At 40.6% G+C, this 20439-nt stretch overlaps 1 protein-coding gene across 1 annotated transcript; it reads left to right on the top strand.

Annotated features, from left to right (window-relative positions):
* The first annotated feature begins 101 nt into the window (after window positions 1-101).
* Window positions 102-20177, top strand: LOC148027100 (ras-related protein RABA1f-like). The gene is made up of 2 exons (XM_087691634.1): window positions 102-455; window positions 19446-20177. Exons 1-2 carry the CDS (start codon window positions 238-240, stop codon window positions 19876-19878), a joined length of 651 nt encoding a protein of 216 aa, XP_087547760.1. The 5' UTR covers window positions 102-237; the 3' UTR covers window positions 19879-20177.
* Window positions 20178-20439: the final 262 nt, after the last annotated feature.

The raw sequence follows: 20439 nt of genomic DNA, 5'->3' as shown, positions 1-20439 counted from the left end.
TATCAATCTAAGCACGGAGCAGCTAATATGAAAATTATAGTGTGAGGGAACACCCCTAAATCACGATAGTGCAAAATTAAACGACAGTTTCATGTCCGTCACAATCACAGGTGCATTTACTCTTTCCAGTCCCCGGGGCTCCCGTTTGGTCTATATTTTCTCGGTCCTCTCTGGCTGTGTGTGTGCGTGTCTTCTACCCGGGATATCGCAGATCTACCCGGGTTCTTCTTCATCGCCATGGCCTACAGATCTGATGAGGACTACGACTACCTGTTCAAGGTGGTTCTCATCGGTGACTCGGGCGTCGGGAAGTCCAATCTGCTCTCCAGGTTCACCCGCAATGAGTTCAGCCTCGAGTCCAAGTCCACCATTGGCGTCGAGTTCGCCACTCGTAGCATCAATGTGGATAACAAGATGATCAAGGCTCAGATATGGGACACCGCCGGCCAAGAAAGGTATAGCTCGTGCTCTCTGTTGTCCAGTTCGCCTTTCTCTTACTGGTGATCAGGCTTCGTGCCCTGTTGAAACATTAAATGACTTTAACCTTAACGGCTTCCGCTTATTCGACGCGAAAACATCATTCACGGATGTCTTAGATGCTTCATTTTGAGCTAGGCCTGTAATTCAGTAGACAGTTTGCTGATCACCCGGGAAATATTTTTCATCTTTGATTGATTGCATAGATGTGGTCTCCCATAAGTTCCACCGCAGCTGAAGATCTCTTACCTTTAGAATCAGCTGGTTCGGTTGTGGATTTAAACAGGCAGATCCTGGTTGCTCATGCAATTTGGCCATTGTTGCTATTGTGGAAGTGCCCTTTTGCACATTGAAGCTCTTATCCTCGAAGAGGACTTTTGCCTGAAAATGGGTCACGGAAGTATAGAGTTCTTTCTGGCAGTGTTGAGCCTGAGTTTTGTCCCTGGCCAGATCAAATGCACGTACCATAGTTCAATAAGTAAAGGATTCTGGAGAGCATAACTCTGCCTCTATCACAAGCCTTGTGGTTTATAGCAGATTGAAACTTGCAAAATCAGTTGTGATACTGATCCAAAAGACATGCAATTATCAGACATTTTATGTACGGTTCTGGAATCTGCCAAGCAAGACTCCATGCAGTCTGATTTAAATAGTCATGTGTAAGTGATTTCTCTAGATTGGGGTGAGCTGTGAATTATGATTGACATAATGGATTGGAGTCTAAACAGTTAGTATCCTGATCAAGTATTTGAAGAAGCAATGATCACCATGATCTTTTTTTTGCGTAATTAACAGTTCCGAGTGCTCATCCAATCTATGGAAACTTTCCTGTATGCTGATTACTAAAGACATGTGGAACAGAAATTGAATTGAGATGCTGTTTGGATCCAAGTGATCTTTTATATCAATTCATTCTAATTTGAGTACATGATCTTGACCGGGTGCATGTGGTAATGTTTTAGTTTGCTCTTACTTATGAATTTGGTATGCAATGGACATTGTAGGCTGAGTAATTATATTTTTGCTCTTTGTAGTCTTGTACCAGACAGGTAGAAAATGTTTGCCTATTTGCAGGTGCTCTGTCTCAATTCAGAAAATTTTGTCTGTGAGCATTCTATGCTCAAATTGGTCAAGCCATTTCTTTCTGTGCCATCCAGGTTCTGTGGTTAAGGCTGTGCTTACTGATTTCATGACTCATGCTGTTATGTGCCATAAGCATATTAGAAATTAACCTCATCCATCTAGACTCCCTTTCAAAAACTACCTTACATTAAGGAGCTTGCACACAACTACATTCAATCACATAATCGGCTGTAGATTAGCAAATCAGAGCCAAACTCAGAACTCAGAGAAAGAGACTTCTAGAGGATGTGGATGATGGAGATGGAGCAGCTTCCAAGAGTTGTACATCTATACTTCCCACTTGTTGAGATTGTTGGATCTCAATGAATCCTTCGTATTGATTTTTGCTTTCAAGATTCATGGTATAATGTTGTTTTTGCCATTATGTGAGTACCTCAAGGTAGCATGTGCCATGAATTATGCCACCTATGACATGGAATTGTTGGCTAATGTGTATGACTTGAAGAATATGTAGGCATGATCTTATTTGAGAAAAAATTGGAATTGAGATGGACCAAACTAGTTGTACGTTACTCATAGTTGCATGGAAATGCACTGTCTAAAAAAAAGAAAACGTTTCCTATGAAGGGGGCTTCTTCAAAGTCTCTTTTTCTCCCCTTATATCCCCCCCCCCTCCCCCAAAAAAAAAGAAAAAAGAAAAAAAGAAAGAAGAAGAAGAAAAGAAAAAACCACAAAACAAAGGGATCAAAGCAATAGAATGACAAACACAAAAACACAAAGTGTATGATAACACATAGAACACAATATGAGGAATATTGAACGCTAATGAACGTGTGAATGAATGATAATACACCCAATGAATCGGTAGGGTTTGTAGGAGGAAGAGTGTGCGACAAACTATGTGACATAAGCTCACAAACTCAGGACAATGAAGATGAATTGTGAGCACTTCATGCTAATACAATGAGTGAGCCTCAGAGTGGCCATCTCTAAGACTGGTATTGAGGTGAATAGAGCTTGGAGATCATTGCATTGTCCTAGATAATCATGTGACAACACTTGTGGATGGAGATGCTTTATGGGGGAGTGAAATGCAGTTCTTCGAGTAGTGGGATGACAAAGTTTGAATTTGGAAGACAATGGTTAGTAGCACAGGGAGTAAAATATAGTCCTTAGTAGTTGGTGACAAAGATGATATTGAAATCTCTTTAGGATGATGGGTGTTGTCAAGCTAATTGTTGAACAGCCAATTGGAGGGAAAAATGTGAGTGTCAATGAAGATCTCTCAACATAATGGTCGATGATGATGTTGTTAGAAGTGGATGTAGTAATGGAAGCATAGAAGGATGGTGAAATAAACCCATTGAATACAAGAAAAGAGAGAGAGAAAAGGGAAAACACAAGAACATTGCAAAGGAGAACTCAAAGATGTTCTAGTTGGAATTTATATACCAAATCGGAGAACACAAGACAGAAGAGAAAGAAGAGAAAATACAAGAACACTACCAAGGAGATCTTAGAGATGTGCTAATTGGAATTTGCAAGTTGTAAATGATTGTCTATGGAGGAGGGAGTCATAATATAATGGAAAAAAATAGGCCAATAATGTGATCAAGTTGGCCAGCAATAAATGCCAAAATAAGCATCATAATGACAATTAAAAACTACCTATAATACTCAGTAATATTTGTTCCACTAAAGCACATCCCAAACTCACTCATGACTTGACTATACTGCTAACACTCTCTTAGGTCATGGGTGATTTGATACAATATAATGATACAATGATAGTGACTCATCATAGGCCATACAATAAAGACCACTAGAATAGGACCATGGATACCTAAGCAGCGGGTGATGAAGCCACCAACAAGGAGCCTCGGAGAGAACTTGATTGTCAATGTTGATTATGCCAAAACTCGAGAATAGAGAAGAATCATTGTAACTCTTTGTGTCTATCAAACAATGCCTTGCAGTAGTATAAATGACCATTTTGTCAAAAATGCTTCTAAGCATACATGAACATGGATTCCTTGCCTTTGGCTAAGATCGCCAAAGTGTCCCCTTATGTGAGCTTGGTCTAGGAGCCAATTCTGCTCTCTATCAAGTAACAATCCATCACGAACCTAGAAGTCAATCCTAGCTCTAGGACCTCAAAACTTGCTAGACTTCGGTCGATGCATTAGGGAAGTCTCTCTCTTGAACCAATGTACCTTTAAACTTGTATAAATGAGGCTTACTTGCCCCACCTCTCCACCCTCTCACATTCTCTCTTTGGCATTGGAGAGTTGTGAGGGGCGGTCACATTACCAACACTAGAAAGCAGTAGGAGGGGCTACCAAGCCCTTCTTTGAAGAAGATAACCCCTTCCGCATCTTGGCCTTCGTAGGAGGATCTAAGTCAAAGTCAGAGGAGGCAGATGACTCAGTGGAGGAGTTCGTATGTTGTTTTTTCTTCTCCTTTTTCTTCCTTGAAGCCACTAACTCTTTGCAATCCTTGCACAAATGTCTCTTCGTATGACAATGATAACATTAGGTCTTCGACTTTGTCCTTCTATCACCCCTCTTGAAGTGGCAGATGCCTCATTGGAACCACCATATTGGGAGGAAAGCCACCCTTGTAACCGTAAAGATGTCTCATGCTCAAGCATCATGGAGGACACATGGGTAAAGCTCACCTGTGTCAATGATGTCTTGGCATGCAAAGCATTGGCTACTCCATCAAACTTGGGAGGGAGTTTGTAGAGCATAGTCCCCACATGATGAGCCTTTGGAAGGGCAAACTACATGTGACGAAGTTGATCGTGTTCCTGTGTAACATGAATAAAAAATGATTGGATAGTATTCTTCGGCCCAAACTGTTGGGAATAAAGGCTCCCTGTGCCTTTTATAGTGTTCGGGTGTTAATGCACCCCTACACTCTTGTACTTCAGATATTATCTAAACCTAAAGTGGTACATCTTGTCATTGTACCAAATACTGATTGTGTCATGCTCTCACTCCTTCAACTCACTTTTTCTACTTTCGAACTCAGCATTCAATCTATCCTGAACTCTGTCTTGATCCTAGCAAGTCCGCCATCAAACTAGCATTAGAGCCAACAAGAGGCGGTTCAGGTGTGCATGCTTCTCAAGGTGTAGTGTGAATAGGCATGAGTTGGATAGTTGTAGGTTGGGTGAGTAGTCAACTCTTCAGTCAGGTCAACGCAACCAAGCAAGCGGCATGTGAGCTGAAGGAAGTTGACATGGAGGCAATGGCACGCAAGTCATAGGTGACATGCGAAGCGATCGGGAGTAGTCAGTAATTGATGGGGCTATGACAGTTGCTGTGCAACTAAACACCGGGTGAGTTGATGGCACATGTGGGCAAGCGAAGCTAATGGTACACGTGGGTAGACGGAGCTGACGTCATACGAGAATAGGTCAACACGTCGAGTCCTGGATTCGACGGACCTCCTCTTTCTCGTCATTTTTTCAATCCCTGAAAATTTCCTTCTCCCCTTTGGCAGGCATTCATATACACAAGTATAGTGTGCAATTTTGACCCAGAAATTTGGGGCTTTTCTTGGATTTGGGGAGTTTGATGTAGGATAAGACAATAAGACTCAAAAATTGCACATTTGGTGCACATTTTATTGAGAAATTTTGGGGCTTTTCACATTTTAGTGAAATTTCTTTAATTTCATTGAAATTAGTGCACACCGGACCTAAGAAAATTGGGGCTTTTGCAAAATTTTTTCAATTTTTGCAACAGTTGCCTGGTATATGCACTTGGATACATGTATTGATGCAATTTGGAGACGGATTTCCTTTTGAAAATTTGGGGCTTTTGATCGAAATTGTCAAATTTGTGCTCGTGAATGCTTTTGGAGCAGAAATTGCAGTCAAATTTTGGGGATTTCGCATGTAATTGGTGCCTTGGCCTCTAAATGTGGCTGTAATTGCTTGTGGAGTGCAGCAACAGACACTCTCTAATTCTGAAAATCTATTTGCAGATCTGAAATTTCTGCAATCTCTAGATTTTCACTACTGGTTGGTACTTACAGTGTAGCGTGGTTACTTGTGTGACATTTGGGCTTGCATTTGGTGACTCTTGAGTTAATTTAGTACTGCCAATTATGGTTGGAAATGGTGACAACAGCAATCTTTTGCACATCAAGAAGCTTGAGGGCACATATAATTTTGCAATATGGCAAAAATAGTGCTACAATGTCTTGGTGCAAAAGAAACAGATGAAGCCCATCAAAATGAAGGGAATAAAACGAGAATATGTGAAACAAAAAGAGTGGGATGATTTGGATGAGCTTCCACGCTCAACCATTGAGCTCTTAGTGTCAGACAACTTGCTCTTTAACATTGAGAAGCTGAATTTAGCATATGCAATGTGGCAAAGGCTCGAAGAATTGTATGCTTAGAAAACTGCAGCCAGCAAGGTTTTTTGACTGAAAAAGTTAATGGAGTTTCACATGAAGGAAGGTACAGCCATGTTTGTACATTTGAATGAGTTCAACTCAATTTTCAGCTAGCTGATTGCTTTGGATTTCCATATTGATGATGAGTTTAAGACTACTTTCTTGCTATGCACTTTGCTTGAAAGTTGGGATACTTTTAGGACAGCTTTGAGTAACTCAAATGCTCAGCTGTTATATTATGATGTGGAGAGTTCTTTGCTGATGGAAAAACGCAATAGGCAAAATAATTCAACAAACAAGTCTTCTAATGCATTGCATAGTAGAGGCAGATTTTAGCGAAAGGGCAGTTTTGAAAATAGAGCCCGTAGCAAGTCTCTTTGCAAAAATGTGGAGTGCCATTGTTGTGACAAGAAAGGGCACTACAAATGGGACTATTTTCAATTGAAGAAAGAGAAAGGTAGAAACAAAAACATTGAAGACAACAAGGTTGAGAAAAAGGACAGCTAGCTTGCAAAGATGAGTAGTGTGAAAATAGAAGAGGTAAATGTAGTCACTCATGAGAGTGATAGTGATGGTGATGTACTTCTTTATTTTTCTTTGAGTGCACATGCATTGATTGTTGATTCTGAGGATGACATGCACACTTGGATACTTGATTCAGGTACATCCTTTCATGTTACATCACATCATGGGTGGTTTTTTGACTACAATGGTGGTGTACGTGGTGTTGTTCACTTGGGGGATAACTATGCATGTAAAATTGTAGGCATTGGTAGTGTAAAATTGGAATTTCAACATGGCTCCGTGTTTGTCTTGCATAATGTGGGGCATGTACCTCAGCTCAAGAAGAGCTTGATAAGCACAAGGCATCTAGATGATAAAGGCTATCACACGGTCTTTGGGGATAGCAAATGGAAAATTTGTAAGGGCTCTTGTATTTTTGCGAAGGGCTTCAAAAGTGATACCTTGTATCCTTTGTTTGTATCTAGTTTGTGTGACCATGTAGTCGCCATAACCGAGCAACCATGTGTTTCTTTGTGGCATAGCCGGTTGGGACACATGAGTCAAACTGAAATGAAAGTGCTCTCTTTCTTGGGCAAGTCTTTTAGGTATGTTGATTTTGAACAGTGTGATCATTGTATTTATGGTAAGCATGCTCAAATGTCACATAAGAAATCTTTCTCTAAAGTCTTCATCCTTAGAGTTGGTACATTCAGATGTATGTCAAATGCCAGAGTTATCTCTAGGGAAAAAGAAGTATTTCATTACCTTTGTTGATGATGCTTACATGCAAAGTATGAGTTTATCCAATCCGTCGCAAAGATGAGGCCTTGGATAAATTTAAAAAATTCATTGCAATTGTTGAAAATCAGGCTAGCAAGACATTAAAGTGTCTTTGCTTTAACAATGGTGGGGAATATGTATCCAAAGCCTTTCAGGACCTTTGTGATAGCAAAGGGATTAAAAGGGAGCTCACCACCTCTTAAAATCCACCCCAAAATGGTGTTGTAGAACATATGAAAAGGACCATTCAAGACAAGGTTTGTACAACGCTATCACATGCTACTTTACCTGTCACAAGACTGTGACAACTAGTACCCTTTTGCTGATTTCTTTATTACATATTTTATTTGGTTTTTCTTTTTGGAAGGATCCCTCTTGAAATCTAAACGCTTGAGTTGCATGGCCAGCATGTGAAACGGACAGGAATGTCTAGTGAGTCAAGACTGGACAGTTAAGATCCCGTACAAGCCCGGAAGAGACTTGTGAAAGTGTATATGGACAAGTGTGCTGAAGAGCTAGCCTGGAAGAGACTAGTTCAAAGTGAAGATGGACAAATCTCCAAGAGATTAGTTCATGTGGGGTCATCAGTGGAAATTCACTTTCAGTTGAGCTACATTGCAAATTTGGATGTAGCCATAGTCTGCAAAGATGGTCAGAAGACTAGTGGGATGCAATGGAAGCAACTCCTAAAATTTAGGGAGTTACTATTTTTGGACCTTAGAATTTGTTCGCGTCATTATCTTTGTTTTTGCACGAGGATTAATCCTCTGGTCTGTGCCGAGGTCAAATTCTGCACCGAGCATGGAGAATTTTAGACCGGAAGGTTAGAACGGGAAATATCTTCCAGTGTTGCCATTTGGCACAAATTGGTGCACTTACCTCTTTAAAGAGGGCTGGCGTGCAGTTTTTTGAGGATTGGGGGCTCATTTGTGAAAAAAAAGAGGAACAGTTGCAGATGGAGAGCTGGTCTACCTTCTCTATGATGCACAGAGGGTGGAGCTTGCTCCCTACTTTCTCTTTCTCTCTCCCAGACAGTATGGTTATGCTTCAGAGTCAAGGGCTTTTCTGCTGATTCAGGTATAGCTGTGTGGAATATGCTGTTTTTGCATGAGGCAAGAGCCTCTTTTCTCGAGGAACAGGAGCAGTTGTTTGCTGCCCACAAGCAGGAGCAGGTGAGGGTGGTAACCTCACCAAGCAAGTGTCTGAAACAGCACTAAACCAGAACTGATTCTGGACTGTTCAGAGGGTATTTCAGGGCCCAATTGATGTCAGAATCAAGGGGCACTTGATACAGATGATGCAGAACAGTACAGGGATCAGTATGAGCTGAAAACAGGTTTCAGAACAGGTCTGAACCAGTAATTACAGTGGGCTGAACAGTACAGGGAACAGTATGAGTTGAAAACAGGTTTCAGAACAGGTCTGAACCAGTAATTACAGCAGACTGAAATGGTCAACTCTGCACTCCTACCAGAAGTTTCAGACTTGAGCAGAGTTTCCCCTCTTGGTCAACTTGTTTTGGGTCAGTAATTGTATTGTTATGCTGTCAAATTTCACCCAGAATAGGTGAAAGGCAGTCCATTGTACTTTCTCTCTTTAAAAATAAAGAAATACCGCAAGGGGCGCCTGACTTAGGGGCCAACAGGGTGTCTGTGTTGCATCAGGAGCAGTCTAGCTTCCTGTATTTCTTCTTGATTCTGTGTCTTTAAGTTTAGGTAAAGTGGGTGACTGTGAATTGGGTAAAAGCATTTATATATTTTGGTTGTACACTGCTGGCCTTCCCAGTGAACAGGCCGGTTACATTACCTCATGGATTTTGACCATTCAAGACAAGGTCCATATACTTGATTAATCGATCACCAATTACGTATTTGGAGGGGGGGGGGGAGTCCCTCAAGAAGCGTGGTCGAGCAAGCCACCTTTGTATGCTCACTTGAGATTGTTTGGTTGCGAGGCATTTGTGCACATCCGCAAGGAAGAACACAACAAACTTATTTCCTAGGATATGGTGATGAAGGTGAGATGGGGTACCGATTATGGGATCTCGAGAAAAGAAAAGTATATAGCAATGATCTTATCTTCCGGGAAGATCGCATGCACAAACAGCTCGAAAAGATAGAGGAGGTTAGAAGGGTTGTGTTCAGAGAGGATGTGCCGATAGGACAACAAATAATGCCCAATATATAGCAGCAAATACATGCTATAAATGTCCTTGAAAATGTAGGGAATAATGTTGAAAATGATTAGCAAGATCTTGCCCATCATGTACCACAAATTCAACAAGAACAAATGCCTTTGGAACAACAAGAATCAACTGTATAGCATGCTGAACTTGTAGAACAACAAGCTGTTAGTGCAGATTTGCTAGTTGAACAGCCAACAAATCTTGACCATTGGATCCGTAGGTCGACTAGAGTGCAAAGACAGCCATATAGGTTTTTTCTTGGTGTCAATTATGTGGTTGATTATGTCATGTTGACAGATTGTGGTGAGTCGTCATGTTTCCGGAAAGCAATGGACAGAAAAGACAGTAAAAAATGGCATAAGGCAATGCTATTAGAGATGGGAATCTCTCATGAAAAATGACACTTGGGATTTGGTGCATTTGCCTAAAGGGCAAAAAGTGCTACCATGCAAATGGATTAACAAAATGAAAGTCACTTCTGGTTCTTTGCCAAAGTACAAGGCATGACTGGCTGCTAAAGGATACAAGCAAGAACATGGAATTGATTTTGATGAAATCTTTTTTCTTATAGTCAAAATGATTGTTTTGCGAACCATCTTGGGCTTGGTTGCATCTGAAGATATGGAACTCATACAGATGGATGCAAAAACATCTTTCTTACATGGTAATCTACATGAGGAGATCTACATGATGAGGCCTTGGATAAATTTAAAAAATTCATTGCACTTGTTGAAAATCAGGCTAGCAAGACATTAAAGTGTCTTTGCTCTAACAATGGTGGGGAATATGTATCCAAAGCCTTTCAAGACCTTTGTGATAGCAAAGGGATTAAAAGGGAGCTCACCACCCCTCAAAATCCACCCCAAAATGGTGTTGTAGAGCATATGAAAAGGACCATTCAAGACAAGGTCCATACAACGCTATCACATGCTGCTTTACCTCATGGATTTTGACCATTCAAGACAAGGTCCGTACACTTGATTAATCGATCACCAATTAGGTATTTGGAGAGAAGCGTGGTCGAGCAAGCCACCTTTGTATGCTCACTTGAGAGTGTTTGGTTGCGAGGCATTTGTGCACATCCACAAGGAAGAACACAACAAACTTGTTTTCTAGGATATGGTGATGAAGGTGAGATGGGGTATCGATTATGGGATCTCGAGAAAAGAAAAGTAGTATGTAGCAATGATCTTATCTTCCGGGAAGATCGCATGCATAAACAGCCCGAAAAGATAGAGGAGGTTAGAAGGGTTGTATTCAGGGAGGATGTACCGACAGGACAACAAATAATGCCCAATATATAGCAGCAAATACATGCTATAAATGTCCTTGAAAATGTAGGGAATAATGTTGAAAATGATTAGCAAGATCTTACCCATCATGTACCACAAATTCAACAAGAACAAATGCCTTTGGAACAACAAGAACCAACTGTATAACATGCTGAACTTGTAGAACAACAAGCTGTTAGTGCAGATTTGCTAGTTGAATAGCCAACAAATCTTGACCATTGGATCCGTAGGTCGACTAGAGTGCAACGACAGCCATATAGGTTTTTTCTTGGTGTCAATTATATGGTTGATTATGTCATGTTGACAGATTGTGGTGAGCCGTCATGCTTCCGGAAAGCAATGGACAGAAAAGACAGTAAAAAATGGCATAAGGCAATGCTGTTAGAGATGGGAATCTCTCATGAAAAATGACACTTGGGATTTGGTGCATTTGCCTAAAGGGCAAAAAGTGCTACCATGCTAATGGGTTTACAAAATGAAAGTTACTTCTGGTTCTTTGCTAAAGTACGAGGCACGACTGGTTGCTAAAGGATACAAGCAAGAACATGGAATTGATTTTGATGAAATCTTTTTTCTTATAGTCAAAATGACTGCTTTGCAAACCATCTTGGGCTTGGTTGCATATGAAGATATGGAACTCATACAGATGGATGCAAAAACATCTTTCTTACATGGTGATCTACACGAGGAGATCTATATGTAGCAACTTAAGGGTTTTGTTACAAAGGGGCAAGAGCACATGGTATGTAAACTCAACAAGAGTTTGTATAGGCTAAAATAGGCACCATACGAATGGTATCATAAATTTGATACATTTATGCAATCTTAGGGATTCCATTACTCTCAAATTGATAACTGCTTATACACCAAGAAGACAGCAAATGTCCGTTTTATTCTCTTGGTTTAACACGTTGATTGCAGGCAGGAATGTTCATGCCTTGGACTCTTGGAAGCAGAGTTTACACAATAGCTTTGATATGAAGGATCTTGGTGAGGCCAATCACATTCTTGGCATGCGTATACTCAGGGACAAATAGAAGGGTTTTCTTTATCTGTCAAAGTAGGAGTATGTTACTAAGGTTTTGCAGCGTTTCAATATGGAGGGGGGGAAAGCCATTGGTGTACCATTGCCTCCATATGTGAAACTTAGTGCAGATGATAGCTCTACATCTGATGATGGAAAGGCTGAAATGACCAAGTTACCTTATGCTTTAACTGTTGGTAGCTTGATGTACGTTATGGTTGCTACACGTCCTGACATTGCATTTACAGTGGGAGTGGTTAGCAAATACATGGCATATCTTGGCCAAAACCATTGGGAAGCAATGAAGGGTATCATGAGATACCTTAAGGGCACAAAGGATTTGTGTATCTGCTTTGGTAAGTAGAAGTCATCTGTTGTTGGCTTCACGGATGCAAACTATGCTGGTCATTCTGATTGCAGGAAGTCTACTTCAGGATATGTGTTCACGCTCATAGATGGAGTAGTCTCTAGGATATCTAGGCTACAAAAGTGTGTTGCATTGTCTACTATAGAGGCAAAGTATGTGGCTGCCACTAAGGCATGCGAAGAGGCTTTATGGCTTTTACGTTCGGTGAGAGAGCTTGGTATTACAGAGGTTCCTATCCTCCATTGTGACAGTCAGAGTGTTATCATGCTAGCATGGAATCCTGTCTTTCACGTAAAGACAAAGCACATACAGGTGAAGTATCATTTTATCAGGGATGTACTTGACAGCAAGAGCATTGAGCTTGTCAAGATACATATAGATGATAACCGTATAGGCCTTCTCATGAAGGGTCTTCCAGCAGAGCGGTTTGCTCATTGTTGCCAGATGATGGGGGTTGGATAGTATATGTGTATTTCAACTTTGTACATATATAGACTTAGTTGATTCTTTTCTCTATCTTGAAGCACATTGCCTTTAGGTGGGAGGTTGTTGCGAATAAATGCTCATCGGCGTTTCATGATGTTTGGGTGTGAACACACGCCTACACTCTTGTACTTTATATATTATCTGAACCTAAAGTGGTACATCCTGTCATTGTACCAAATACTGATGGTTGTTCTCATTGAAATCAATAGGAAGAGGAGTGGGGCACTTAGGATGCTCAATAGCTCCAGGAACAACATACCATAGTTGCTTCTACACAAACAGGAAGAGGAGTGGGGCTCAATAGCTCGAGAAATAACATACCATAGCTGCTTCTACACAAACCATGCTTTCATAATATAGCACTCTAGAGTAAGTAATCAGGGTTGTGAAGTTTTGTCATTAGTAGAATAGTAGGGGGGAGCCATTTGGAGAGGATAGAAAGAGATAGGAAAGAGACAGTACTAAATGGAGTTCACATGCATTATTGAGATCCTGAAGTCTGCAAAAATTGGAAAGAATCAGCTAATCAAAGGCAGACAAACGCTGAAAAACCATGTTACCCAACCTTTAGGAGATGTAAATACTTTAAACGCAAATGCCATAGATCAAAACACAGATGAGGAGGCATTAAATGCGGTTGCCAGCAGTAAAAATAATGCAGACAATCAGAAAATGCAGGCAGCAATAGCATTAAATGCAGTCAATGCAGCTTGGAAGATGATTGCGGTAGCAAATAGCAAAGGTGCGATGGCTGAAAAGTCCCAGCTACAACAAACATAGATAGTAAGTAATCAGCAGAAAACAGCAATGCAAATGTAGATCTTGAAATTTGATACCATGTGAGAAGTGGATGTAGCAATGGAAGCATAGAAGGATACTAAAATAAATTGCTGAACACAAGATAAAAGAGAGATACAAGAGAAAACAAAAGAACCGTGCAAAGGAGAACTTAAAGATGTGCTCGGGAAATGGAATCCATATTCCAAACACGAGATAGTCACATATAACAGTGAGTTGTTGGCTGCATGGGCACCGGCACTAGCTCCCCTTTCTCCAACAAGACCTTGCATTGGAATTTGTAAGCGGTGAATGATTGATTGTGGAGGAGGGAGCTAGAATCTAAAGGCAAAAAATATGCCAATAATGTGATTATGTCACGAGGATGTGAAAATTTGATGCGTTGCTTATGTTTAATTGACATTTGATTAAAGGATTAATCAAATGTGCAATTAAAAGATGCACATGTGTTGCACATGCGAGGTGCAAGCTACTTTTTCATAGTTGAAGGTTGAAGGACCTGTAAAAAAGATGGGTGTCAAAGGCAAAAGTTGTAACAAGTTACACTTGTTAGATTCTAGGTGAATTTTGGTGTCAGTTTCCCCCTAGGACCATTAATTGGCCATTAAATGTCAGTGATGACACTAGGGACTAGGCATTAATTAATGGGCTTGTCCAAGGTTCAATTAATGCATGGGACCACTTCGGGTTGCAAATGGCCTAGTGAACTAATTTTTGGATGGGCAAGGTCAATTTTTTGGGCATGGATTAAAGGTTGAATTGATTTTCAGAATTAATTAATTCTGAAAATTGATTAAATGGCTGGAAATTACTGAAAATGGATTAAGAAAGCTGCCACTTGGCAAAACTTTCCCATGCAAGTGGGGGAAAGGCTAAACAGGGCTGAAGTGAGAGGGAAATCTCGTTTTTTTCATTTTGGAGCTGTTGGGAAGAGGTGTTGGACTGTTGCTGATAGCTTTTGGGGCCATTTCCCAACCATTGGAGACCATTTTGGTGATGGAGATTGCCTATTCTTGACCTTGGGAAGCTGGCAATTGTTGTTGATGCACTTTCTCCTGAAGATCACAGTCTCTGATGCTCCTATGGACCTATTGTTGTTGGTGCATCCGTTTGGGGCTGGTACAGCAGGGCAGCAGCTGATTTTGATCAGTTCTTCGTGACAAATCTTAGAATTTTCTCTCTCTACAGCATTCTTTCATCTCCTTCAGCCTATGCTCAGTCATTCTCAGCAATTCTCAGCCATTCGGAGGAGATTTCAACCATTTTTGGTGGGTTGATCTGTAATTTCTGCAGTAAACCCTAATTTACAGCAGAAATTAGGGTTTAGCAGCCACCTTGGGATCCGTGTCAGAGTTTGAAGGCTCAAGGGACTGAAATCAGCAGCTGATAATTGAAGATTATCAAGGGATTTCAGGAGCCAGCCCATCGCAAATTGATTTGTGGCAGCATTTGGTTAGCCAAGGGTCGAATTGGAGAAGAAGTCTTGGGTGAATCAAGGGGCAAATGACCCAAAAGGCTTGCTGGTCATTTATGACAGCAAGAGCAATTGGTTAGTAGGAGGAGATTGAAGAATCTCAAAGTTGTACTCCTTCCAATTGAATGAAAGCTAAAGAAATACCGCAAGGGGTGCCAATTTTGGGGCCAATAGGGTGTCTACTGTCCAAGAGTGTTATGGTAAAGTGTGTAATTCATTTTATGTGCATTTATTTATTGCTGTAATTAACTCTTAAATCAGGTTATCACCACCCATTCCAAGAAGGAAGGTTGGTTTCAGATTAGGTCACTTGTCATTTAATGCTGGTCAGCCAGTAATAAATGCCAAATAATCATCATAATGACAATAAAAAACTGTCTAAAATACTTAGTAATGCTTGTCCCACTAAGGCACATCCTAGACTTACTCACGAGCTGACTACATTGCTAACAAATGTGGTAGTTGTATAAAGGTGTTTGGATGCTCGACGACTTGAAAGGCAACAATATGGAGAGTATGTGGTTGTTTGCTGCAAAAAATGCAGGCATACAGTTAAGGTGGGGGGAGGAGGCAGCTCCAGTTGAGGTGGGCAGCAGCAATAGCCACTTGAGTGGGGTACTATCCAGCGGGAGTTAGAGAGAGGAGTGATGAAGAATGAATGAAAGTGTGAGGAGTGTGTAGAATGAATGGGAGATGAGTGTAGACAATAATACCCATGTCCTATTTATAGGCACGTGAAACATTGAATTGTCTCGGATGGACCATGGTGCCCAAGTTGTCTCATGTCGTGCTCGGATACTAATAAATGGCAAATAATGTAAATAAATCCTTTTTGGGATTGTAAATGGAGACCAAAATGAGAAATTAATGCAATAAAATTACTTGTCGATGCACTTAATGACTTTGGTTGGTCAACAGTAGTTCAAAGGTTTGAATGCCGAATGAAAGGGTCATTAAAAGACCTAGTCAAGATGAAGTAGTTTACCATGTGGATGACCAAAGTTGGGTATGGTACTCTTAGATAGAACTTAGCGAGAAATTTGTAAAGTTGGCAAATTGCCTGCTTTGGGTCGCACGATTCATTTTTTTTTTGTGTACCTAAGCGTGCAAAGGGAACAATTGAGGGAAATGCAAGGGACTCAAGATGGTGACATATAGATGGGAGTGAATGGTTGAGAAGGAGACCCAATATTGGGCTGCTACACTTTCATTCACTATTATAGAATTGGTATTGAAGAGCCACCGTAACTCAAACCTTGAGGGTGATTGTTGTAGAATTGGGTATTGTAGAGGCACTATAAACCAAGCCTTGATGGCGACCACTCCTATTCTCTCTTGTAGAAGTGGATATTGAAGAGCTACAATAACTTGAACCTTCAGGGTGAGTAGAGGGTTGGAGAGTTATCAAATGCAAGAGGCGAGAGTTCAAGAGCTACTTCGTGACGTGTTCAATCACCAATGGGACCTATTTTGTGTTGGTCGAAGCTCATAACTGTTTTGCTGTCCATTTGATGATAAAAAGGTGGTGAAGTCAAGGACAAGTGGTTTGGATTTTGGAACAAATTACTCCATTGTGGAATAGAACTCTAGAGTTAGTCAAAGATTGTAGATAGTCCACAATCCACTTGATGATAAAAATGTGGTGAAGTTAAGGACAAGTGGATTAGAAGAGATTGCTCCACTGTGAAATGGATCTTGTTAAGGAACCACTTTGTATAAGCATTAGACTCCTGAAGGAAGTGTTTGGAAAGAAGACTTGACTCAATCCTCTTGCTCTATTGGATGAAAGTCAAGATGGTAGAATTGGTAGAACAATAATTGAAGAATGACATTGAAGATTGCATAGAGGGGATTATTAGAGTGTGCAATGGAAGAGGAAACACAAAGATTGAGAGAGAAGGGAAGAAAAATACTAAACCAGTCTTCCTCCTTGGATAGAGTGGTAAATAACTTGATTTAGCACTAATTATAGCAAATATAAAATTCACATAAACCGAAAACGCACACTTTACCACTTTAATCTTGAACATTGGACACCTTGTTAGCCTCAGAATTGGCATCCCTTGCAATAGTTCTTTATTTTATATTGCAAATGGAAAGAGTACAATTGAGATCCTCCTTTGATCTCCTCCACTAATGTGTCTCTTGCTATCAAAACTAACCAGTAAGCCTCCAAACCAATTTGCCCCTTGGTTTGCTCGAGGATTGGCCTTTACCTTGCTCCTTGAAGCACAAATTCAGCCGCAAATTTGGTATTGGTTGGCTAGCCTCTTGAATCTTCTTAAAACTCTTTAATTTCAAATGTATGAATTCAAGTCCTAGGTCCTCAATTTTGAGCACGCATCGTGAGATGGCTGCCAAAACTCTAATTTTTGCTGTAAATTAGGGTTTACAGCAGAGATTGATTGAAATTTCTTTCCTTTGATAGCTCAAATTGCTGAAAAGTGCTAAGATAATTTGAGAAATGATTGGGGGATGAGAGAGAATGTTGTAGAGAGAGAAATTTCAAAGTTTCATAGTGAGAAATGTTGAAATTCTTGTGCTGCCATGCTCAAACAGCCATGGAAACTATCACCTATAGCTTAGGACCACCAGAAAGACAACTGTCCCCTCTTGTATATTGTCATTTGCACCAGAAGGACCTTGGGCTATTGTCACCTTCTACTAAAGGGCTCCAAAGACTCCAAACTTCTCTCACATGCTGCAAGACTGAACCCTGGTGATTGCAAGTCACATCAATTGCCTCTTCTTGCTCTCTAATAGCCTCCTCCTCTCTCACAATGGCTGGAATTTACTTCAATCAATCTCTAAAAACGTTTTTTCCACTTGTATAGGCACGGTTTTCCAAGTGGCAACTTTCTAATCCCATTATCCAAGCATTATCCAGCCTATTAAATTAATTTTTAGAATATTAATTTTAAAAATTATTTAAATAATTATTCTAGTGTTAGAAAATCAATTCCACCACCCAATAATTAAATTGGCTTGGTCTTCCAAGTATCCCTGAGTAGCTATTGACCCTAAGATTGACATTAATCAATTAATTAATTAATACCTAATGCCTAGTCTCTAATGTCACCATTGACATTAGTGGCTAATAAATTGGTCTAGGCCATAATCTGACAACGGGTACCACTTAGTACCTGTCAGGCATAACTTATTATAACTTTTGTCTTTGGCACCAACTAATATTTTGGGGTCCTAGGTCCCACATTGTGAAATAATTGACTTGCATCTCACATGTGCAAGTCACATTATCACATTTGATTAACTTTTAATCCAATGCTAAGCAAAGCAATAAAATTTCATGTCCTTGTGACAAATACTGCAATGAAAGAAGAGAATGGAAAAAGAAAATCTGTACTGATGAACTCCTAATGAATGCTGAACACAAAGAGGATGGATCAGTTCTTGCGTGTAGCCCAAGGCATTAGCCAGGGCACTGGATCAGGCTGATGACGGAAGGCAGCACTGAAAGATGGAGGAGAATCCTTGAATGTCAATGTGTGCCAAAATTTGTATTAGAAAACGCGTGAATAATGGGCAGCCAAGTGGAGGCAGGCTATAAATAGCTGTAAATATTGGAAACTAGGAGATTGCTGCCTGGTGAGTGGCATAAATGTTTGCTGACCTGACAAAATCAATAAAATAATCATAAAAGTGTCGTCACAATCAGGAAATGCTGGTCACCTCATTTGGCCAGTGTAAATGCAGCCTCTTGCCACTGAAAAAGAAATGCACTGAGCTGGAAAAATAACCAGCCAGTATGAACATACCTAAAACTGATTGGAAAAGAAATGCATGCTCTACACAGGGCTGCCTCCTTGGTCAAAACACATGATGGACTGAGTGTCAGAGCTCCTAACGTCCCCATCTGACTCAAATTGAGGCTTACAGGCAGGAGATGATTGTGTAAGACCACATGACTCTGCTAACAAGGATACTAGTGAAGAGGGAGGTACCATGTGTTTGGGCAGTAGGGGTCAGAGCATGGGGCAGAAACACATGATCAGAGGGCAGTTTCGGAAGTCAAAACTGGGTGTGCTGCTGTATAGGTGAAAAAACCTGAACTGTGGAGTGCTGCTGTATAGGTTAAAAAACGTGAACTGTGGAGACTGAGAAAATGCAAGGCTGGAAACACCGGGCCTGAGTGGGATGGGCAGGTAAGATACACATGATGTGTTGTTCTGTTCATAGAAGACTCTCAAAGCAATAGACTTTAATAGACTTGAAAGCTACAAGCTTGGATGATGGGTATAATATTTAGTTAAGATACCTTGGTCCTTCAGAGGGTCCCACCCCCCCCAAATCACCAGTGCACACACACACACGCTCCCCACACCACCACCAACAAAAACCAAAAAAGCCCAACCCCCCTGCTTTGTAATGCTGGTTCTGTGTTTTTGCTGTTTCTTTGATGTTCCATGCAGTTGATCTCTTAACTTCTGCATGGCTTTGATGCTTACATTTATCATGTCTTTTTTTAAATCTTGGATTTGTTAGGATGAAAAGATTGGCATACCAGCTGTGGCTTCTGAAAAAATTTTACCGTGGAAAAACTGCAGGTATAGAGCCATCACAAGTGCTTACTATCGTGGTGCTGTTGGTGCATTGTTGGTGTATGACATAACAAGGCATGTCACATTTGAAAATGTGGAAAGATGGTTGAAAGAACTGAAGGATCACACTGACACAAATATTGTGGTCATGCTTGTTGGAAACAAATCAGACCTGCGGCACCTTCGAGCTGTCTCAACTGAGGATGGTCAGTCATTTGCAGAGAGAGAGAGCCTTTATTTTATGGAGACATCTGCCTTGGAATCAACAAATGTAGAGAATGCATTCAAACAGGTCCTTACCCAGATTTACAGGGTGGTTAGTAAGAAAGCTCTTGATGTAGGAGAGGATCCTGCAGCTGTGCCTAGCCAAGGTCAAACAATTAGTGTTGGCAATAATGATGCTACTGCAACTAAGAAGGTGGGATGCTGTTCAGCTTAAGGTTCAGGGAAGGTCCTGAAGCATGTGTTTGTAGAAAGCTTCTGCTCCAGTTGTTCAAGGTTTTGGTATGTAGGCTGGTGGATTGTGAACCTGTCTAGATTCTTACCATATTGGTCCCATACCACCTGGAAAGTAATTGGGGTTGTGGTATGTTTGTAATTTTGGTGTGTTCAGGGTTTGATGCATCGTTTAGAGATTATTTTAATCTTTGCTAGGGTCAGAGTCAGCACCTAATGCTGGCAAACTCTTTATTTACATTCGAGTATTTAGATGATTTTTGCACCTGCAGGTACCTGCCAGAGGCTGATTTATTTCTTGACAAATGTTAGACTATCTTACTCATACCAGAGCTAGCTCACAGTTTCCTTGGACGGTTTAGTTATTCTTTGATGAAATTGAGAAGGTAGTAAAATGTATATTATTCTCTACACTGAGCTACTTGTGTATAAATTGTTGTTTTGCAAAGGGAGGTTTTCTGATGCTGTATTTGTGTAATTGAAAGTTATAACTGTCCACAAAGTGCCACGTGGTATATCACACATTGTAAAGGTAAAAGACTTG

This window comes from Lygodium microphyllum, chromosome 13 (genome assembly GCF_053477565.2).
Source record: "Lygodium microphyllum isolate KBCC chromosome 13, Lygodium_microphyllum_v1.1.10, whole genome shotgun sequence".
Taxonomy (NCBI): Eukaryota; Viridiplantae; Streptophyta; class Polypodiopsida; order Schizaeales; family Lygodiaceae; genus Lygodium; species Lygodium microphyllum.
Note: the sequence above shows the minus strand (reverse complement) of the source record. Positions and strands in the feature narration are given on the sequence as shown.